General features: G+C 41.4%; 1 protein-coding gene across 6 annotated transcripts in view; it reads left to right on the top strand.

Moving 5' to 3' along the window:
- Positions 1-24,608, top strand: part of elovl5 (ELOVL fatty acid elongase 5) — a 215,500-nt gene that overhangs the window by 126,292 nt on the left and 64,600 nt on the right. For all 6 annotated transcript variants that reach the window (XM_059982053.1, XM_059982052.1, XM_059982054.1 and 3 more), the window contains one exon: positions 4,734-4,799. In XM_059982053.1, coding sequence (XP_059838036.1) covers positions 4,742-4,799 — 58 coding nt within the window. In that variant the 5' untranslated portion in view covers positions 4,734-4,741. The remainder of the gene's footprint in view (positions 1-4,733; positions 4,800-24,608) is intronic.

Raw genomic sequence — 24,608 nt, 5'->3', positions numbered from 1 at the left:
ACAGTTCCCTGAAAGTGGAATCTCATGTGGATAAGGTGATGAAGAAAGCTTTTGGTATGCTGGCCTTTATAAATCAGAGCATTGAGTATAGGAGTTGGGATGTAATGTTAAAATTGTACAAGACATTGGTAAGGCCAAATTTGGAGTATTGTGTACAGTTCTGGTCACCGAATTATAGGAAAGATATCAACAAAATTGAGAGGGTACAGAGAAGATTTACTAGAATGTTACCTGGGTTTCAGCACCTAAGTTACAGGGAAAGGCTGAACAAGTTAGGTCTTTATTCTTTGGAGCGTTGAAGGTTGAGGGGGGACTTGATAGAGGTATTTAAGATAATGAGGGGGATAGATCGAGTTGATGTGGATAGTCTTTTTCCATTGAGAGTAGGGGAGATTCAAACAAGAGGACATGATTTGAGAGTTAGTGGGCAAAAGTTTAAGGGTAACACGAGGGGGAATTTCTTTACTCAGAGAGTGGTAGCTGTGTGGAATAAGCTTCCAGCAGAAGTGGTAGAGGCAGGTTCGGTATTGCCATTTAAAGTAAAATTGGATAGGTATATGGACAGGAAAGGAATGGAGGGTTATGGGATGAGTGTGTACTTTACCTTTAATTTATGTTAATCTAAGTCTATTTAACCATATTAGTCATATTTGTAATGTACTGTACTACTGCTGCAATAAGGTCATTCTCATGGCACTGAGACCCTGGGTGTGTTCGTCCATGATGCCAATGAACTTAAACGTGTGAAAGCATCAGGAGGGTAATATTTTAGCAAACTTGATGGTTTAAATGATAGATATAATTAATTTCATCATTTATAGGAAACAGAAAATTGATCATAACTGCTGTGATGAAATGTTAACTAATTGGGTCAAATATGTTCCTTTAGAACAGAGATAAAGAGTAATTTCTTAAGCCAGAGGGTGTTGAATCTGTGGAATTCATTGCCACAAATTGCTGTGTAAGTCAAGTTTTTGGATATAATTAAATTGAAGTTTGATAGGTAATTAGTAAGGGTGTCAAAAGTTATGAGGAGAAGGAATGGTGTTGAGAGGGATAATAAATCAGCCATGATGGAATGGTGGAGCAGACTTGATGGGCCAAATGGTGCAATTCAGTTCCTTTGTCTTAGGAAGAGGGACACGTGTTTTGTTCCTCAGCACATCCGATCCAAATTGGTCAGCGTGTTTGGTGAATGTGGCTGTCATGTTTTAATAGCAAAAGCTATGTTAAGCCAGTCTGTAGAGCATTGGTGTGTGACAGAGTGCAGGAGATTCCTGATTGGAGACTTTGGGTGGTGTGTAAGTAATGAGAATATGGACTACTGAGCTGTATCTGATGCTTGAGTGTCTTTTAAAAGTAGACTTAGAGAACGAGCAGCAGAGCTTGGTGACCTCAAAGCTCCTTCATGCATCACCTCAGCCTGTGTCTGGAGGACTTCCTGGACTTCCCTCCTCCTCTCCACTCCATCCAGAACTCAGCCACGTCAGCATAGTCCTAAGATGGCAACCAGCCATACCAGCAATGACTGGTCACTGAGACCATAAGATAGGCGGGAGGTGGGGTGGGGTGCCGAGGGATGTGTGTTAATCACACATGCCTTTCCCGGTGCCTGCGCAGCTTCCCAGTTTGGATTTGGAATTAGACTGGAATTGGTTTACCATCATCCCACATACAAAGATACAGTGATGAGCTTGTTTTGCATGGTGTTTGTCCAGATCAGATCATTACAACAGTATGTTGAGGTAGAACAAGGTGAGGCTATAGAGAAATGAAGAATAAAGTGTATCATTTACAGAGAAAATGCAGTGTTGGCAGACAATCACGTGCAAGGTCATAACAAGGAAGACTGTGAGATCAAGAATCCATCTTGTACTAGTGAACCAGTCCAAGTCTCTTGACAGTGGATGGTATGTGTTTTCAGCCGATGTATCTTCTGCCCATTGGGAGAGGGGAGAAGAGAGATTTTCCGGGTGAGTAAGGTCTTTGATTATACTGGCTGTTTTACTGAGGCAGTGAGAAGTGCAGACAATGTCCATTGAGGGGAGGCTGGTTTCCATGACATGCTGAGCTGTGCCCACAACTCTCAGCATTTCCTTGTGGTCGCAGGCAGAGCAGTTGCCGTACCAAGTCATGATGCATCCAGATAGGATGCTTTTTGCAAAGCATCAATGAAAAACTGACCACCTCCTCCCCTTGAATAGTGGGGATAAGTCAGCTGAGGAAAGTGAGAGGGATATTTTAAACAACACAAAACATGCTGGAGGAAAGCAGTGGGTCAGGTGAAAATGGACAAGAGCTAGCAAATGATAGGTGGATCCAGGTGAGGAAGAGTGACAGGCAGATGAGGGAGGAGGGGATGGTGCATTCCGTGGCTAGGGCACTGCAACTCTCATCATGTGTAGTGGCTTCCTTGATCCTATGGATCATACTGAATTTTTCCTGGTGAAAATAGCTTATGAGGAAAATTAAGGTCTTTGCAACACAGAATGACAACCATGTAGAGAGCTCGCTTCTTATGGGGCAGGCATTCACATTCTAAGGGATCAAGCTGTGATTGTGACAAGACTTTAGAATTGAGGGCTTAAGGTTCTACACAATTGTGATGTCTTCCCTCATGTATCATGGTGTATGGGCTAAACCCTTCTTGGGAGAGGCAATAGAAAAATCACAGGTAAAATCTCAGGCCGGTTGGTGGAAAGAAAGATCTAGAAAGTTCATTTGTATCTCAGAGGGGCAGCACAGTAGCAGTTAGCACAAAACTATTACCGTGGCAATGACCTGGGTTAAATTCCCACTGCTGTCTGTAAAGAGTTTGTATGTTCTTCCTGTAACTGTGTGGGTTTCCTCCGAGTGCTCCGGTTTCCTTGCACATTCCAAGGGCATTGGTTAGTATGTTAATTGATCACATGGGTGTAATTGGGTGGTGTGGGCTTATTTGGCTAGTAAGCCCTGTTACTGTGCTGTAGCTCTAAATATAATAAAGTAAGACCCATCTAGTTAAACATAACTGGCCTAGGAGTTACAATCACTCTTGTTCTGAAGCTGTTCCCCTTTGTAGGTGGTGAGCCTTTTCAACCAGGACCAAATAGTTGCTGGAATTCAGTGAGTTGCTAAGTCCGCATGAGTCTGCAGCCAGTTCAAGAGGGTGACTATTCTGTAGGAAAGGAAACATCTCCTAATTTTGGTGATAATCTCAAATACCCTCCCACCGCCACTTCAGCCCATGGCTGAGGACTCCCTAGACCCCTGGGTAATGGCCACACTCCTCTTCTTCAACTATGGTTTAAATATAGAATAGTACAGGCCCTTTGGCCCACAATGTTGCGCAACCTTTTTAACTCTTTCCTCCCACATTATGTTGAATTTTTCTATCACCCATGTGCCTATCTAAGAACCTCTTAAATGCACATAATGTACATGCCTCTATCACCACCCCTGACAAGGCTTTCCATGCACCAACCACTCTGTGTGAAAAAAGTTTCCTCTGATGTTCTTCCTATACTTTCCTCCAATCACCTTAAAATTGTGCCCCCTTGTGTTAGCTATAACTGCTCTTGGAAAAAGTTTCTGGCTTTCCACTCAATCTATGCCTCTTATCATCTTACACACCTCTCTGAAGTCTCCTCTCATCCTCCTTTGCTCCAGAGAGAAAAATCGTGGCTCATACAACCTGTCTTCATAAAACATACCTTCTAGTCCATGCAGTATCCTGGTAAATTTCCTCTGCATTATCTCTAAACTTTCCTGTAATGAGATAACCAGAGCAGTTATTCAAAGTGTGGTCTAACTAGGATTTTAGAGAGCTGCAACATCACCTTGTGGCTTTTGAACTAAATCTCCTGACTTATGAAGGCCAAAACACCATACGTCTTCTTAATAACCTTATCAACTTGTGTGGCAATTTTGAGGGATCTATGAACATGGAGTCCAAAATCCCCCTGTTCTTCCAGACTGCTGAGAATCCTGTCATTAACATTGTCTTCAAATCCTGCCTTCAAATTCAGCCTTCTAAAGTGAATCACTTCGCACTACTTGGGGTTGAACTCCATCTGCCACTTCACAGCCCAGCTCAGTATCCTGTTGATGTCTCATTGTAATCCCCAACAACCTATTTTATTTTTGTTGTATTTCTTTGTTCTACTGTGAATACCTGCAAGAAAATGAATCTCAGAGTAGTATATGTGTTATATACATACTTAGATAATAATTTACTTTGAACTTTGAACCTTCTATACTCTATCCACAGCACCACTAATCTTTGTGTCAGCTGCGTGGTTTCTCAAGCTGTAGGAGTTCATTATTGAGTGCCTTCAACTCGTGGTGACCTGATGGATAGAATAGTTGTCCATAGGGTTTCCATGGCAAGATACAGAATTAGATTAGCCTTCCTAAATTTATCGTATTGGAACAAGGAGTTAACTGTATTAGAACTTTGTAATTCTTAGTCATATTTTTCCCAAGTCTATGCCAATCCCACATATTTCAGACTATCTCGATTACTAAATACTTTATGCTGGGAATTAGCCTAATAGACCTTTACTGGACTTTTTCCAAATCCTCACTACTACCCATCAAGGAATGATAATGTGTATTAAATATTCTAACTGAGGCCTGGCCAAGATCAAAGCGACATTCCTGCTCATTGTATCATGTAGAGAATGAGAGACAATATTGACAATTATTGAAGTTTCTTACATTCTATTTACTCTTTTATTTGCTTGATCTCACAGATACTAAAATGGAAGCTTTGGACAGGACTCTAAATCACTATTTTGTTTTGTGGTTTGGGCCAAGAGGTAAGAAAGACTTTTGATCTTTTTTTCAAGCTTTACTTTGTAATGAGATGCAAGGGTTTCTGTAGGAGAGCAATTAATATCTTACTTTACATTGCAAGATCTAGAACATCGTTATGTGGGTATTAATTGAGCCTGTGACAGGAGTGTTGATGATAATGTACTGTACATCTGTTGGAAGCACAGTTGTTTTAATAGGTGACTCATTAGCTGAATAATTATTCAACAGTACTCAAAGGGAAACTCAAATGATTAGCAAAAATAGGTGAGAAGGACCACATTGAGTCCATAGGTTGTGGGATCAGTTCAGAGTTAAGGATAACTTCACTCACCTCAACTCTGACCTAATTCCACAACCTCCAGACTCACTTTCAAGGACACTTTACAACTCATGTTCTTAGCTTGCTTGCTTTATCTGTCTATCTACCTACCTATTTATTTATTTATCTATCTATCCATCTATCTATCTATTTATTTATTTGCTGTTTATCTTCTTTTGCACATTGGTGGGTTGAGAGACTTTGTGCATAGTTTTTGGTTGATTCTATTGTATTTCTTTGTTCTACTGTGAAAGTCCACAAGAAAATGAGCCTGAAGGTAGTTTATGGTCACATAAATGTACTTTGATATTAAGTTTACTTTAAACTACGAACTTTGATTTTGGGTGTCTTAATTAGCATAGCCTTATTTCATATACATCCAGAAATTTCAAATGTATTTTCTGTTAAGTCAAAGAAATGCCTTAAAAGACTGAATTAAAGAAAGTTTTATTCACTCAGAAGGTTGTGAACCTTTAGAGTTTTGCACCCAGAGGGTTGTGGAAGTTCAATCAGTGATTGTAGGCAAAGATTCGGGGTGGCATGGTGTTGTAGCAGTTAGTATAAAGCTGTTACTGTGCCAGCTATCACTGATCAAGGTTTAATTCCTGCCATTGTCTATAATATGTTTGCACCTTCTCCCTGTGACCGTGTGTGTTTCCTCTGGGTGCTTCAGCCTCCTTCCACATTCCAAAGATGTAGAGTGTAGGATTAATGAGTTGTGGGCATGCTATAAAAACGCTGCAAGCATGGCATCACTTGTGAGCTGCCCAGCACAATCTTTGCGGATTGGATTTGAAGCAAAAAATGCATTTCACTGTATGTTTTGATGTTTTGATATACATGTGACAAATAAAACTAATCTTCAGTGTAAACACAAGAGATTTTGCAGATGCTGAGAATCCAGAGTAATGGACACAAAATGCTGGAGGAACTCAGCAGATCAGGCAGCATTTATGGAAAGGAGTAATGAGTCGACATTTTGGGCTGAGATTCTTTATCAGGACTGGAATCTTCAGTATAAATGGGTTAGTGTAGACTGACTCTGTTTCATTCAGTAATTCTATGATTCTAATCCACACTTGCCATTTGATAACGATAATGTAAATACAATCAAACTGTGATAGACTTCAAGAGAGTGCCAAGTAGCTGAGTTTATGGAATAGTCTGCACTATGTGCACTAGGCAAAATAGTAGTTTGGCATAGACTAGATGGGCTGAAAGGCCTGTTTCTGTGCTATAATGTTCTGTAGTGCTGGAATAATTTTAGTTCACAGTTCTGTATGGGGACTCAACAAAGTGAGATAAGAGAATGACCCATCAGGACCCTAACCAAACGTGGCAGTGCTGATAGTGCTAACTGCGCCTGGTGCTTCAGACCTCAGAGTTGAAAGGGCAGTCAGTGGTCAGACTCTCTCCAGGGGCAGGGAGATTGTAACGTAGCAAGTGGCAAGGTAAGATCTCCTCTGAATTCTGACAGCACCTGTGCAAGGTTTGAACACAATTGCCCTGTGTTGGAGGAATCTGCCTGTTGTTTACAGGACAATCATTTGAAGGGGATTTTGCTGATTTTATAATGATGAGAATGGGGGAAGAGTGAAAGGGGAGGGGGATTTGGTGTAAGATTGGCTGTTGGTGATTAGCATTCACTCAAAGGGCTTACTTCCATACTATATCTCTGTAATTGGCCCTTCAGCCTACAATGTTGTGCTGACCATTTACCTGACACTAAGATCAATTTAGATATACACTCAGTGGCCACTTTGTTAGGTACACATATTAGTTAAAGCAAATATCTAATCATCCAATCATGTGGCAGCAACTCAATGCATAAAAGCATGCAGATGTGGTCAAGAGGTTCATTTGTTTAGACCAAACATCAGACTGGGGGAAGGAATGTGATCTGAGTAACTTTGAGTGTGGAATGATTGTTGGTGCCAAATGGGGTGGTTTGAGTGTTTGATTTCCTGGGAATTTCACGCACAACAGTCCCTAGAGTTTATGGAGAATGTGTGAATGTTTGTGAAAAATATAAAACACCAAACACCTAGTGGCTATTGGGTATGTCTCTCTCTTTCTCTCTTTAGTATATATATATTTGTTACAATACAACAAAGATCACAACATATTTCAGTGCCTAAATCCTCAATGGCCTGCTGAAAGGTCTCAGCCCAAAATGTCAACTGTTTCTACAACGTTTCTACAGAAGCTCCCTGACCTCCTGAGTCCCTCCGGCATTTTGTTTGTGTTGTTCAAACTATTTTTCTTCCAAATTTCATCTTCCTTGTTGCTATTTTGTTTTTTTGAAGCCATGTAGTAGATTATTCATTTAATCACATCAATATTCATCAGGTTACAACAGCCATCTGAATCTAGTACCCCCTTTTGCAGTAAAGTCAAGTCAAGTCAAGTCACTTTTATTGTCATTTTGACCATAACTGCTATGTACAGTACACAGTAAAAATGAGACGATGCTTTTCAGGACCATTGTGTTACATGACACAGTACAAAAATTTGACTGAATTACGTAAAAAACAACACTGAGAGAGAAAAAACAACTACTCTAGACTACAGACCTACCCAGGACTGCATAAAGTGCACAAAACAGTGCAGGCATTACAATAAATAATAAACAGGACAATAGGGCAGTAAGGTGTTAGTCCAGGCTCTGGGTATTGAGGCGTCTGATAGCTTGAGGAAAGAAACTGTTCTATGGAGAACAGAGCCCCAGTGCTTCAGAGCCTTTTCCCAGATGGCAGGAGGGAGAAGAGTTTGCATGAGGAGTGCGTGGCGTCCTTCATAATGCTGTTTGCTTTGTGGACGCAGCGTGTAGTGTAGATGTCCGTGATGGTGGGAAGAGAGACCCTGATGATCTTCTCAGCTGACCTCACTATTTGCTGCAGGGTCTTGCGATCCGAAATGGTGCAATTTCCGAACCAGGCAGTGATGCAGCTGCTCAGGATGCTCTCAATACAACCCCTGTAGAATGTGATGAGGTTGGGGGTGGGAGATGGACTTTCCTCAGCCTTTGCAGAAAGTTAGAGACACTGCTGGGCTTTCTTTGCTATGGAGCTGGTGTGGAGGGACCAGGTGAGATTCTGCATCGGGTGAACACCAAGAAATTTGGTGCTCTTAACGATCCCTACCGAGGAGCCGTCGATGTTCAGCGGGGAGTGGTCACTCTGTGTCCTCCTAAAGTCAACAACCATCTCTTTTGTTTTGTTCACATTAAGAGACAGGTTGTTGGCTCTGCACCAGTCCGTTAGCCGCTGCACCTCCTCTCTGTAAGCTGACTCGTCGTTCTTACTGATGAGACCCACCACAGTCGTAACGTGTTAACCCTTTTCATTATTGTAATGTCACACTTTACTTGTTAGAAGTTACAAGGACATAGAATTACAGCATGGTAATGCTTTGGCGATGACAATAGATGCACGATGGAGGGTATTCTGAGTGGTTGCGTCACTGACAATGTGTTGTCTTTTGCACATTGGTTGCTTGTCTCTGCCACATGAGGGTTTTCATTGATTCTGTTGTGTTTCTTTCAATTTACTCTGTATGCCTGTAAGAAAATTAATGTCAGGGTAGTATATGATGACATACAGTATATGTATTTTGATAATAAATTTAGTTTGTACTTTGTACATTGGCTGCTTTATCGAGGCAGCGAGAAGTATAGACAGAGTCCATGGGTGGGTGGGGAAGTGGTGGAGGCTGGTTCCTCTGCAGTTTCTTGTGGGTCTGAAGAAGAATAATTGCCACATCAAACTGTGAAGCATCTAGGGTACTTTCTACGGTGGATCAATAAAAATTGCTGGGGGGGGGGACTTGCCAAATCTCCTGAATTTCCTGAGGAAGTAGAGGCGTTAGTGCACTTTCTTGGCCAAGAGTTTACATTAATTTCACCCTAACTGATTTACCCTATATTTCGATCAGCTCCGCCCTCTCGACACCTCATTCTAGCACTCTCTTACAGGCCAGGGACAACTGATAGTCTCCCATTAACCTACTAATCGTTTGGGATGTGGGAGGAAACTCACGTGGTTACAGGGAGAGCGTGCAAAATGCACACAGACTGCGCCAGAAGTCAGGATTGAACCTGCGATGCTGGGGCTGTGAGGAAGCAGCTTTTCTACTTGTATCATTGTGGTGCCCTGAATTCTCAGAGTCATTGTGGATAATTTTAAATTTCAGTCATGTGCCTTGCTCTTTTGTTGTTTACAGTCGCTGAATGGAAAAGTGTCACGTGCACTGATCAGCTGTGTTGTCTCTACAGCGCTTAGGTCATGGTAAATAATCACAATTCGATTCTGATGGGATATCTCATATACCCACAGGCTAAAGTAAATTTCCACTACCTGAATACTGAGTTCCCTCATGGTGAATCCTGCATGAATGTTGAACAGATTCTTAAAATTTCTCAGACTCTGTCCAAATCATCTTCCTGGTTCACATCTATCAGTTTGCCCTGGAACCTTCTCAGATGACTTTTTATTACTATGGTGATTTTCTTATGTGTGCTATCACCAAAAGAGTTCACAGGACAAAAAACATGGAGCATAGAATGGTCTGACACAGTACAGGCCCTTCGGCCCACAATGTTCTGCCGATCTTTTAACCGACTTTGAGATTAATCTAATCCTTCCCCCCCCCCCCACATGGCCCTCCATTTTTCTATCATGCATGTGCCTGTCATTTCACTGTATATAATGCATTTCACAATTGGTTTTGATATTTCAATTTACATGTGACAAATTAAGCTAATCTTTATCTGAGAGTCTCTTAAATCTCCCTAATGCTTTTGCTTCTACCACCACTCCAGCAGTGTGTTCCATGCACCTACCACTCTCTGTGTAAAAAAACCTACCATTGACATTCCCCGGTACTTTTTTCCAACTTTATAAAACTCTGGTTGGGCTGCATTTGGAGTACATTCAATTTTGGTTGCCCCATTATAGGAAGGATATGGAGGCTTTGGAGAGGGAGCAGAAAAGGTTCACCGGGATGCTGCTGCAGCCTGGGTTAGGGGGCATGAGCTATAAGGAGAGGTTGGACAAACTTGGTTTTCTCTGGAGTGGCAGGGGCTGAGGGGAGATCTGACAGAAGTTTTTAGAATTTTGAGAGGCACGGATAGACACCTGTGAGGGTTTCCTCCCACCTGCAAAAGATGTACAAATTAGTAGGTTAATTACACTTGGGTGTAATTGGGCAGCATGGGCTCATTGGCCTGGAAGGGTCTGTTACTGTGTTATATCCTTAAAATAAAATAGTTCTGGTTCATGGGAGCACAGGTTCCCTAGTTTTTCCTATTATCCATTCATTACCTTTACTTGCCACTTGTGAATCTTTCAGGATCAGGGTTTCATCTGTGTGGAATTGGATTGTTCATCCTATAACCACATCCCAAAGACCGCTAGACTGAGAGGTTAATATGCCGTTGTAAATTTTCCCCAAGTGTGTAGGTGAGTGCAGTGTGGTGGTAAACTTCAGGAGAGTTAAGGATGAAAGATTAGTTTTATTTGTTACATGAAGCATATGGTGAAATGCAATGTTTACATCAATGGTCAACACAGCCCAAGAATATGTTCTAGGGGCAGCTTGCCAGTGTCGCCACGCTTTTGGCAGCAACATAGCATGCCCAAAATTTACTAACCCTAACCTGTATGCCTTTGAGATGTGTGAGGAATTTGAGTGCCTGAGGAAACCCACACAGTCACAGCAAAAATGTGCAAACTCTTTACAGACAGCAACAGAAATTGAACTCAAGTTGCTGACAGTGTAAAGTGTTATCCTAACCGCTATCTTTAATGAGCAAGCAATAAACTTTTCCTTTATTTATTTCTTCTTACCTTCCATTTTACTCAATGTCTCTTGACAATATTGCTTGCTGCTGTTATCAATACCCAAATGAATACTGCATCTGGACTGATATTCTCTGACCTTGGTAAATGTCACATCATGAGTCTAACTGCTGAACTGGCATTATCTGCAGCATTAGGCTGATCACCTTAAAGGTCAATTTCCAGGATGAGTCGATGATGAGTTGATGATGAGTCCAGCATTGTTAGCATTCATTTTGAGAGGACTAGAGTATAAAAGCAAGGATGTAATACTGAGGTTTTATAAGGCATCGGTCAGATCACACAGAGTATTGTGAGCAGTTTTGAGCCTATTATCTACGAAATGATGTACTGGTTTTGGAGAGAGTTTGGGGAGGTTCACAAGAATTATCCTGGGAATGAAAGGGTTAAGAGGGAATATAAATCAGCCTTGCTAGAATGATGGACCAGTTTCAATGGGCTGAATAGTCTGATTCTGCTCCTACGTCTTATGGTCTATCAACCTGCATAGATATTTCAGGAGGTTACGGACCTGGATCCCAAGATCCTTTTGCTCATCAACACTGCTTGAGGATTGTTGGATCCAACTGCTTAATTGTTATTTTTCTGCAGTTTTACAGTTAATTGCTTCCTTGTATTTCATGTACATGTACCAGTTTATTATGCTTTATTATGGCACGGGTATGTTCAATATGTCCCTAGTGGTTATTCTGGCATGATACTGGGAAGCTTGTCTTCATGCTGCACTATATGCATAAGAACTTTCTCATTGGTTAACTCTTATCTATGAATTTGAATGGAATTTTCCTTATCTATGTAGAATAAAAAGAATGCTCCACAGGCAATGCCATTCAGTTCTTAGATCTTTTGAGTCTCCCTCTCTTCAACTAGTAGAATTCTATGACTGACCGTTTTCAACTCTCTAATTTTTCAATTAATGCTTAATATAATGACAATAAATCAACAAGTTCTGTGCCTCTTTTCTGCCCTATGAAAGAAACTTGGAATAAAATACCTAAGTCCAAAAGGTTCTTGCCATTAATGGTGTATTCTTTCTTTGCATTTGATCTCCCAAGGTGCAACACTTAGCATTTGGCGGGTTAAACTCCAAGTGAATAGCAAATAGCAGTGGATTGTAAATGTAAGGGTGGGTCTGACATGAACAATAAATGCTTTGAGTATTTTTTATATCAGTATCTAAATCTCATATCTTGGTAATGTGCTAATAAGCCAATATCAATGTCAATACCTTCTAACATTGCCAATATTGAATGAAGGGGAAGAATTCTACAAGATTAATTTAATTAAAATACTACTGGCTCAAAGTTATGGATAGCCCAAGTCCATGTGGTTTCCAGTCCAGTGTTTTGAAGGGAAAGTTCATTCAGCTGTATTATGCTCTGGTACAGCAATTCAAACGTGCAGGGACATGAAAAGCTGCAGAGTGCGGTGAACTTCATGGACGTACCTGTCCCCAAGATCTACAAAAAGGTGTTTCAAGAAGGCAACATTTATTATCAAAGGTTCCCACCACCCGGGACATACAGTAAATAAAGATAATAAAGATTAGTTTTATTTGGCACATGTACATTGAAACTTCGAAACATACAGCGGGAGTGAAGAAGGCTAGGCATAGCTCAAATGCCATCTACAAATTTACTGATGATACAACCATTGTTGGTAGAATCTCAGGTGGTGAAGAGTGAGATATGCCAACTAGTGGAGTGGTGCCACAGCAACAACCTGGCCTTCAACATCAGTAAGACAAAAGAGCTGATTATGGACTTCAGGAAGGGTAAGGACGAGGGAACACATACCAATCCTTATGGATCAGATGTGGAGGGAGTGATCAGCTTCAAGTTCCTGTATGTCAAGATCTCTGAGGATCTAACCTGGTCCCAACATATTGATGTCATAAAGAAGGCAAGACAACAGCTATACTTTATTAGGAGTTTGAAGCGATTTGGCATGTAAACAAATACACTCAAAAACTTCTATAGTTGTACCATAGAGAGCTGCAAATCTAGTCAGCTTCATCTTGGGCACTAGCCTATAAAATACCCAGGACATCTGCAGGAAGTGGTGTCTCAAAAAAGCAGCGTCCATTATTAAAGATCTCCAGCACCAGGGCATGCCCTTTTCTCACTGTTACCACCAGGTAGGAGATACAGAAGCCTGAAGGCACATACTCCGCGATTCAGGAACAGCTTCTTCCCTTTTGTCATCTGATACCTAAATGGACTTTGAAGCTTTGGACACTACCTCATTTTTTAAAATATACAGTAGTTCTGTTTTTCCACGTTTTTTAATAATCTATTCAATATATGTAATTGATTTGCTTGTTTATTTATTATTATATTTTATTTTATTTGTTATTATTTTTTTCTCTCTCTGCTAGATCATGTATCGCATTGAACTGCTGCTGCTAAGTTAACAAATTTCACGTCACATGCCGGTGATAATAAACCTGATTCTAATTCTGATTCTGAATGGCGAGTGTGGAGTGTTACGGGAGGGGTGTGGGACAGGTGTCAGAGGAGTGCCAGCGGTGGGGTGGGGGAATGCATGGGAGAAGACATACCCAGCTCTGAGACACCAGGTAGGGTTATTTGATTCCAAACAACTGATTTATTGATCATTACAAAATACCTCCCTGGTGCTTCCTGCTCCTTCCTCTCTCCCTTCCTCTCTTCCCAGCCATGATTCCCCTCTACCTGACCCCTTACCACTCTCAGTCTACAATAGAGATCCATATCAGAATCAGGTTTATCATCACTCACAGATGTCATGACATTTATTTTTTTGTGGCAGCAATGAATAAAATTACTGCAATACTGTGCAAAAGTCTTAGGCACCCTAGCTATATATATGTGCCTAAGACCTTTGCACAGTACTGTACTTCCCTTAAGCTATTCAGTTCTTGGTCCAATCGGCAGAACCCTAATCACTACAGATAGCAACTCTATAACCACTTTGATTACTTTGCACTAAAATAGATTTAATTGCACCTGTGCATATATATACCTGTGCATGTGACAATAAACTCGACTTTGTCTGACTTTCAGATAATCCAACTGTAATTTTTCAAAAGTTCTCTCAACTGGAAAATTGCAGCTGTCACTTCACTCTTTAGGAAAAGCGTGACTAATGAGGATAGGTTGACTGATCTAGAGCTTTCCTCTTTGGAGTGAAGGAGGATGAGAGGTGACTTGATAGAGGTGTACAAGATGATAAAAGCCATAGACCGAGTGGATAGCCGGAGACTTTTTCCCAGGGTGGAAATGACTAATATGAGAGGGTCTAATTTTAAGGTAACTCAAAGTAAATATAGGGGGGGATGTTAGAGGTAGTTTTTTTTACACAGAATATAGTGGGTGTGTGGAACACACTGCCAGGGTGGTGGCAGAAACAGATACATTAGGGACATTTAAGGGATGTTTAGATAAGCACATGGATGATAGAAAATTAAAGGGCTATATTGGAAGGAAGGTTTAGATTGGCCTTGTTAAGTTTTAAGTTAAGTTATAAGGTTGGCAAAGCATTATGTGCTCTAGTTTTCTGTGTTCTATGTTCTAAAGTGTGTTGGGGTCACAGATTGTTCAGACTAACCCTTGTTGGGAGATCACAGGGGTTTACAAAGTCAGTGAAAGTTATTGAGAAGTTTCAGCTGATCAGAGTGAAGAAACAAACTTTATAAAAAACATAAACCCTTCCTGATCTAATATTGAGCAGAGGAGACTAAAGCAGTGGACAGGGCAGCTCGGAACAATGTTATTTAAATGGACTTCCTGGAACCATCGATAAAGTCTCTCTGACTGCCCGCTAAACTTCAAGTCCATGAAATTTGAGGTGAATTATTGATCTGTTTTAGATATTGGTGCAGAAGCAGAAGACAGAGGAGGGATAAAAGGAAGGCATTTAAATTGGTAGGTTATAATTGGAGATATTAGAACAGAAATCTCTGAACTGCTCACCCTGATTACCGACATAACAGGTGGAACAGAAAGACATGCACTCAGTGGCCATTTTATTAGGTACCTGGGTGTATGTTCATGGTATTCTGCTACTATTTTTTTGTTTTTCACATCATTCTCTGTAAACCCAAGAGACTACTTTGCATGAAATCAGCAGTGTGGAAATTCTGCGGCCAAAATTGCGTTGTGAATGAGAGATTTCAGAGGAGAATGTCAGACTGGTTCAAGCTGACAAGGAGGTGACAGTAACTCAAATAACCATATGTTGCAAGAGTGGTGTCCAGAAGCTTCTCCGAGGTCAAACCTTGAAGTGGATGGACTACAGCAGCAGACCAGGAGCATTCACTCAATGGCCACTTTATTAGATACAGGAGGTAACAAGTAAAGTGGTCACTGAATTCAAATGATTGAAAGCAAAACTGAGTTCCTTAAAACCTTGGCTAACATTGTTACCACTAATTTAATCTCTGTGTGCAGTGATTACAGATTCTTTGCTGTTAGCCCTTGAGATTAACAACAAAATTTATGGCTCCAAGTATTCCTACTCATATTCTAGCATTTTCCATACAGCTCAGGAAAAACACTCCCAAACATAAAGCAGACCTACAAGGGGAGCTGCCACAGGAAAGCAGCATCCATCATCAAGGAACCCAACCATCCAGACCATGCTCTCTTCTCGCTGCTGCCATCCGGAAGGAGATACAGGAGCCTCAGGTTCCACGCCTCCAGGTTCAGGAATAGTTATTACCCTTCAACCATCAGGCTCTTGAACAGAATGTGCCTACCTACCTACCACAACACTCTTTACCTACCACAACACTGAACTGATCCCACAACCTATGGGCTCACTTTCTAGGACTCTACAACTCGTGATTATTTATTTATCTACTTATTTATATTTCTGTCTGCCTGTCTGTCTATCTGTCCATCACCTGTATCTATTTATATTTATTATTTTTGTATTGTACATCGGTTGTCTGTCTTTGTGTAAGTTTTCATTGATTTTATTGTATTTTTGTATTCTACTGTGAATACCTGCAAGAAAAATACTCAGGGTCGTATATGGTGACATGTCTGACCTTTGATAATAAATTTGTTTTTGAACTTTGAACTTTGAAGATTAGTGCTGGCTTTCTGCTTTTCAGAGAATAAATGCTATTGTGACTCAGTGAGTATACTTTTACTGTGCAATGATTATGCTTTGAGTATGGTTTATGTTTGACATGGCACTTTGTTTAGAAGGCATTTGCTGAATAAGCTAAAAAAAATCAATATAAATTGCAGAGCAAACGTAAAGAAAGAAACACTTGTGTTTAGTTACCACAGTGTAACATCTGTGCAAATTGGCTGAGACCACAGAATGAAGAGTTGAATGAGAACACTATATATATTCTGCTGGAATAAATGACCTTGGAGTTATCTGTGCCCTAACATAGACAAAACACATTGTCATAAAAGTTCTATTGTAATAAAAAGGATCTCAGCTGCAAAGAATAAGAGGCTTTCTTTGTGTGAGGTCTTCCAAGAAAAGCAGTGTAAGATTGCAAGAGGAACTTTTACCTATTGTTGAGGGAGCCAGTTCCTAAAAAGAAACATGTTACCATAGCTTACAATAATCCTTCTGTGATGTAAACACTGCCTTCTTTATACCATTATCTCCATTTATGGAAATGTCCCTTCAATGTTGCATTTTCATTTATAGGATGCATTATTCTGTTTTGTATTCCCTCGTCTGTGTGAAGTCATGCAAGAATCGGGCACAGTAGCGTAGTGGTTAGTGCCATTGTTTTACAGTGCCAGTGATCACCAATCGGTGTTCGATTCCCGCCGCTGACTGCACATTCTCCCCATGACCACGAGCGTTTCCTCTGGATGCTCCACATTCCTCACACATTCTAAACAATGTATGGTTAGGATTAGAGTTAGTAAGCTGTGTACATGCTATGTCGCTACCAGAAGCGGACTGCCCTCAGCAGTCGACACTTTCACTGTATGTTTCAATGGACATGTCACAAATAAAGCATCCAGAACAAAGATGAAACAAAATTTACATTCTCTTTGCTTCTCTTAGTCTTTGATTTGTGTTTTAAAGATATAAAACCACCTATTTAATCAGCGATGAATTGTTTTGAGAGGTTGATGATAAAACATCTCAACTCCTTCCTGAGAAGTGACTTGGATCCGCTCCAACTTGCCTACTGTAGCATCAGGTCCACGGCAGATGCCACCTCATTGGTTCTTTCCACAACCCTGGAACATGTGGACAGCAAAGATGCATACATCAGGATGCTCTTTATCGCTTACAGCTCAGCATTCAGTACTATCTTCCCCTCAAAACTAATCGATATGCTCCAAGACATTGGTCTCAATACCTCCTTGTGCAAATGGAACCTTGATTTCCTCACTTGCAGACCCAGTCAGTCTGGGTTGGTAACACCATTTTCTCCACAATTGACATCGGCACAGCTGCTCCACAAGGCTCGGTGCTTCGTCTCCTGCTCTACTCATGTTACACTTCGGACTGTTTGGCTAAGCACAGCTGCAATTCCATATTCCAGTTTGCTGACAACAGCACTGTCATTGGCTGAAACAAAGTGATAGTACTGAAGTGTAGCAGGAGCTGGAACATCAAAGACAACGTGAGTGGCTGTCAGAGGGATCTGCACTCGGTAGTCAGTTTGCCACTGCTTGAGTCGGAGAACTCAAAATAAAAAAGCAATGCTTCAGACTGACTGTAACTTTGAAACAGTGACTGTTACCTTCCCTGACACTACGGAAGAAGCGTTATCTCTCTCTCCCCCGTTAGTGAGAGAGAGAGCCTGACTGTAGATCATGATCTCTCTTTGGGAGCTTTGCTGTTGCTTGCATGGTGGGTGGTGGGAGTGCTTTATGCTAGAATAATTTTGGGAGGAGGTGGGCAGATGCTTCTTGCTGCTTGATGATTTGATGCTGCTTGTGAGTGGGAGGGATTAAGGGGCTTTGGGAGTCGTATGTTTTTCCTGTCATTCATTCTTTGGCATTCGAGGATGTCTGTGGAGAGTAAGAATTTCAGTTTGTATATTGTGTACATTCTCTGATGTTAGGTGGAACAATTGAACTATTGATGAATCAGCATATGGGGGGAGATTGAAATTCTGTCTGACCTCTCACTAACAACAACCTCTTACTCAATGTCAGCAAGACCAAGGAGCTGTTTATTTACATCAGGAGAAGGAAACCAAAGGTCCAATAGTTCAATAGTTTAAGATTTAATATGTGAGAAGTGTATACAATACACAAACCGAAATTCTTGCTCTTTGCAAACATCCATGAAAACAGAAGAGTGGCCCAAAGAATGAGCAACAGTAAGAACATTAGAACCCCAAAGCCCCCTACTCCCTCCTCCCACACACAAGCAGCATCAAATCATTGACCCTCACTTCCACTAAAAAAGCAGTAGCGCCCTCCACCCACCAAGCAAGCAATAGCAAAGCCCTCAAGAAAGACCATGATCTGCAGTACAACAAAAACTAATAATCATTCATCTGACAGTTCGACCTGCCACACCCTCTAATAAAAGGAAAAAGAGGTGTCCCCTTTCACAGCGAGAGGGGAGACATAACAAAACAGCTTGCTGATTTACAGTGTTAATCATCTATTGTGCTATTTTTTTCTGAGTTCTCTGACTCAAGAATCAGCAACAAACTCCTCCCACCAGAGAGAGAGAGAGAGAGGATGAGCGCGCAATTCGCTGAGTGTGGAGCCTCCGTCAGCTGATCTGCTGTTCTTGTTCTCCTGTTTTTCTCCCGCGGTGCTTCAGTTGGCAGCACCGGATTAGAATCAGCCTCTCCACAGGGATGCGAAACCTTGGAACCCTGGAGGCGTGCTCGTCTTCTAGGGATTTCAAAAAGCGGCTGGTCGTCAGCCCCCAGGAGCGGGTCCCACCACCACAAAGAGCCGCATTCTGAGTGTAACCCCAGGTCAGGGGCTTCAACAAAACCCCTTCCAAATAAAAAAAGACAGGCATGAAAGGTAGAAATTAAATTGTTTTTGCAGATGAATCCAAAGGAGTTGTCATTGAGCGCTTTCATAATTCTGCAACTTCCTAGGTCCATGAGCCTCATCGGAGGATCAGAAGTGGAGAGGTTTGGCAACTTTAAATTCCTGGGTGTCATCATTTCAGAGGACCTGTCCTAGGCCCAGCATGTGAATGCAATTACGAAGAAAGCATGGCAGCGCCACTACTTCCTTAGGAGTTTGCTGAGATTTGGCAGAACATCTAAAACTTCAACAAACTTCGACAGATGTGTAGTGGAGAGTATATTGACTGGTTGCATCACAGCCTGGAATGGAAACACCAGTACCCTTGAATGGAAAACCCTGCAAAAAGCAGGGGATCTGGCCCAATTCATCTAGGGTAAAATCTTCCCTACTATTGAGCACATCTACATGGTGTGTTGTCACAGAAAAGCAGCATCCATCATCAGGGACCCCCACCACCCAGGTCATGCTCCCTTCTCCCTGCTGCCATCAGGAATCACACTACCAGGTTCATGAACATTTATTACCCCTCAGCCATTAGGCTCTTGAACCAAAGGGGATATCTTCACTTACCCCATCAATGAAACATTCCCACAACCTATCGACTCATTTTCAAGGACTCCTCATGTTCATGATATATCTTGCTTGTTTGTTTGTTTCTTTCTTTCTTTCTTTACTTTTGTATTTGCACAGTTTGTTGTCTTTTGCACACTGGTTGAATGCCCAAGTTGGTGCAGTGTTTAATTGATTCTATTATAGTTATTATTCTATTATGGATTTATTGAGTATACCCACAAGAAAATGAATTTCAGGGTTGTATATGGTGAAGTATATGTACTTTGATAATAAATTTACTTTGAACTTTATAGATATATTATATGTCTTATGAGGATAGGTTGAGCAAGTTAGGACTATTCTTTTTGGAGAGAAGAGGGATGAGAGGTGACTTGATAGAGAAGTACAAGATAAGAGGCATAGATTGAGTGGACAGCCAGAGACTTCTAACTAGGGCAGAAATGGATAATATGAGGGGCATAATTTTAAGATGATTGGAGTGAAGTATAGGGGGATGTCAGAAGTAAGTTTTTTTACACAGAGGGTGGTGCATGTGTGGACTGCCCTGCTAGGGATGGTGGTAGTGGCAAAGAAATTAGGAACATCTACAAACTCTTAGGTAGGCACATGGATGGCAGAAAAATGGAGGGTTGTACAAAAGGGAAAGATTAGGTTGATCTTGGTGTACTTTAAAAGGTTGGTGGGATGAAAGGCCTGTACTGTGCACGTTCTGTGTTTGGTTACTGCCAAACCAGTCATCTTGGCCTTCTTAATAATGAGCAAAAGCCACCCTGCCTTTGCATACTCACATGACTCTGCAAGGACTTGCCTTTGTTTGGTGTTATGCCCAATATCATTTTCCATTTGTAGTGGTTGGTTCCCCTGTGTAGTGTTCAGCCAGCCAGTTGAAGGCTCTGTACACTGATGGTAAACAACCCCTATCTATTTGTTTTGTGCTTTGTTGGTGTTGTATTATGTACCTGGGGAACAATGGAGGTCTTTGACACTCGGTCAGTAACGGGTTCCTGCCACGTACAAAGTCCATTGCCACCAAAAGAGGATTTTAATTCCCACATAGTCAAAGCTCAAAGTAAATTTATTATCAAAGTATGAACATGTTCCCATATGCCTTATTGGAATTTATTTTCTTGCAAACATTTTCAAGTAAAACATGTCGCAGAACTTATGAAAATTATACATAAACAAAGACTGACAAAGAACCAATGTGCAATGGAAGACAGATACTTCAAATAAAAATAATGCTGAGAACATAAGTTGTAAAGAGGTCTTGAAAGTGTGTCTGTAGAATGTAGAATTTCTTCAGTGTAGTAGTGATTGAAGTTATCCACACTGGTTCACAGCCTGACGATTTGAGGGGTAATTGTTCCAGAACTTGGTGGTTTGGGATCAAAGACTTCTCTAACTTCTGCCTGATGCAGCAACAAGAAGAGAGTATGGCCTGGATGGTGGAGCTCTGTAGTGATGGATGCTGCTTTTTTTTGTGGCAGTGCTTTGTGTAGATGCATTCAGTGGTGGAGTGGACTTTGCCTGTGATAGACTAGGCTGTATCCACCTCTTGCTGTAGACTGTTCTGTTCTTGTGCATTGGTGTTTCCATACCAGGGTTTGATGTAGCCAATTAGGATATTCTCTACTGTGCATTTACAGAAGTTTGTCAAAGTTTTTAGTGACATGGTGAATTTATGTAAACTTCTAAGGAATTAGATAATTAGATTATATGACCAACATCCTTGTTTTTATATTCTAGTGCTCTTGAAATGAATGCGAACAATGCTTTCCTCTCCACCAACCTTTAGAGAATCCTGCATGAGGATCCCAAGTCCCTTTGTACCTCAGATTTTTGAATTTTCTCCCCTTTTAGAAAATAGTCTATGCTTTTATTCATTCTACCAAAGTGCATGACCATACACTTCTTGATACTGTGTTCCATCTGCCATCTCTTTGTCCATTCTCCTAATCAATCTTAAGTCCTTCTGCAGCCTCTCTGCTTCCTCAAGACTACCTGCCCCTCCACCTATCATTCACAAACTTGGCCATAAGCCATCAATTCCATCATCCAAATCATTGATAACATAACATAAGAGAATAGGTCCCAACACACAACCCTGCGGAACACCACTAGTCAATAGCACCCTATCAGAAAAGGCTCAGTTCCCACTCTTTGTCTCCTACCAATCAGCCAATGCTCTATTCATGCTAGTATCTTTCCTGTAATACCATGAGCTCTTATCTTGCTAAGTAGTCTCATGTGTGGTACTTTTGTCAATTGCCTTCTGAAAATCGTATATAATATCTACTGATTTCCCTTTGTCTATACTGCTTGTGATATCCTGAAAAAATTCCAACAGATATGTCAGGGACGATTTTCTCTTAAGAAAACCATACTGACTTTGGCATATTTTACCATGTGCCTCCAATTACCCTGAAACCTCTCCTTACTAATTGACTCCAGCATCTTCCCAACCACTGAGGTGTGGAAAACTGGCCTATTATTTCCTTTCTTCTGCCTCCCTCCCTTCTTGAAACATGGAGTGATATTCTCAATTTTTCAGTCCTCCAGAACTATGCCAGAATCTAGTGATTCTTGAAAGATCATTAGCAATGCCTTCACAATCTCTTCAGCTACCTCTTTCAAGTGACTTATCTGGTGGCCCTGGTGACTTATCTACCTTCAGACCTTTCGGCCTTCCAAGCAGCTTCTCCCTAATAATAGCTACTGCACTCAGTTCAGTGCTCTGACTCTCTGAAACATCCAGCATACTGTATGTGTCTTCTACAGTGAAGACTGGTGCAAATTATCTATTTAGTTCATCTGCCATTTCCTTGTCCCCCATTTCTACGTCTCCAGCGTAATTTTTCAGTGGTCTGATATCTATTCGTCTTTCTTTTACTCTTTATATATCTGAAAATTATTTGGTATCTCCTTTTATATTACTGGCTAACTTACCCTTATATTTCATCCTTTCACTCCTTATGGCTTTTTAGTTGCCTTCTTTTGGTTTTCAAAAGCTTCCCAATCCTCTAACTTCTCACTAATTTTTGCTCTATTAGATGCCCTTTCTTTTTGCTTTGAGTTCCTTTGTCAGCCGTGTTCATGTCATCCTGCCTTAGGAATACTTAATCCTTTGGGATCCAATTTTCTCCCAGAAATGCCAGCCATTGCTGCTCTGCTATCATCCTCGCAAGTGTCCCTTTCCAATCAATGCTGGCCAACTCCTCTCTCATGCCTCTGTAATTACCTTTACTCCACTGTAATACTTATACATCTGACTTTAGCTCCCCTCTCTGTCGAATTGCAGGGTGAATTCTATTATATTATGATCACTGGGCCTTAGAGGTTCCTTTACCTTAAGCTCTCTAATCAAATTGGTTCATTACACAACTCCCAATCCAGAATAGCTGATCCCCTGCTGGGCTTAACCACAGACTGATCTGAAAAGCCACCTTGAAGGCATTCTAGAATTATTCTCACTTGTGATCCAAGACCAACGCTAACCTGATTTTCCTAATCGACCTGCATATTGAAATTCCCCATGTGTATTGTAACATTGCTCTTTGACGTATTTTTTTTATCTCCTGCTGTGATTTGTGGCCCACATCCTGCTACTGTTCAGAGGCCTGTATATAATTCCCATCAGGATATTACCCTTGCAGTTTCTTAACTCTACCCACAGTGATTCTACATCTTCCTATGTCACCCCTTCCTGAGAATTTGTTTTTTTCTCCAACAGAGCAACGCCACCCCCTTCCCTACCTTCCTGTTTTTTTGATACAATGTGTATCCTTGGATGTTAAGTTCCCAACTATGATCTTCTCTCAGACATGACTCAGTGATGCCCACAACATCATACTTGCCTATCTCCAACCGTGCTACATGATCTTATTCTGTATGCAGGGTGCATTCAAATATAGCTGACCAAAGCTGATTGGAGCCATCCCAGTCCTCTGGTTTTTGTCCTGCTGTTACACTGCAACTCAATTTTGCAATTTTGCCCTATCATCTGCCTGCTTTTCATGACATTCTCAATACACTCTGCCTCTACTTTTATAGCAACTGCCCCATCCTCAGCCCCATCACTCAGTCAACAGCTCTAGCAAACCTGCCTGCAAGGATATTGGTCCCCCTCGGGTTCAGGTGTAACCTATCCTTTTTATACAGGTGATACCTTCCCCAGAAGAGATCCCAATTATCCAGAAATCTGAAACCCTGCCCCCTGCACCAATTCAGAAATCTCTGGATTGCTGCCTGTGACACACACCAGATTACTACCCTGGAGGTCCTGCTTCTCAGCTTTCTACCTAGCTCCCTAAATTCTATCTTCAGGACCTTCTCCCTTTTCCTAACTATATCATTGGTGCCTATATGTACTAAGACTACTGGCTGCTTACTCTTCCCCTTTAGAATGCATTGGACTTTATCTGATACAACCCTGACCTTAGCACCTAGGAGGCAACATACCATTGGAGTGTCTCTATTGCATCCACAGAGTCTCGTGGATTCTTCTTAACTATAGAATCCCCTGTCAAAACTGCAATCCTCTTCTCTCCTCTTCCCTTCTGAGCCACAGCACCAGACTCAGTGCCAGAGACCTGTTTGTTGCATTCCTCCTAGATCATTCTTCCCCAAGAGTATCCAAAACAGTATACATATTATGGACAAGATTGGCCTCAGAAGTATTCTTTGCTGACTGCTCATTTCTTTTCCCTCTCCTGACAGTCACCCAACTTAGGCATGGCCCCCTCCCTTGTAGTAGCTCCTATCTATTACCTCCTCAGTTTCCTGTATGAGCTGAAGATCATCGATCTGCAGCTCCAGTAACTTAGCACGTTCTCTGAGGAGCAGCAGCTTGGTGCATCTGGTGCGGATGTGATTATCTGGGAGGCTGGAGGTCTCCCAGAGTTCCCACATCTCACACAAAGGACACCACACAGCCCCTAGAGCTATCCTCCCTGCTCTAACTAAGTACTAACAGATGAAGAATGATGAAGAAGATACGTACCTTGTCTAAGCCCCGTCTTATTGAAGCATGATGAACCAGAGCTTCCCCACTCTAACACTGGTCCACTCACACAATGGCCACTCTGT

The sequence above is a fragment of the Hypanus sabinus genome, chromosome 10 (genome assembly GCF_030144855.1).
Source record: "Hypanus sabinus isolate sHypSab1 chromosome 10, sHypSab1.hap1, whole genome shotgun sequence".
Classification (NCBI taxonomy): domain Eukaryota; kingdom Metazoa; phylum Chordata; class Chondrichthyes; order Myliobatiformes; family Dasyatidae; genus Hypanus; species Hypanus sabinus.
The sequence above is the reverse complement of the archived record's forward strand: the minus strand, read 5'-3'. Positions and strand labels throughout refer to the sequence as shown.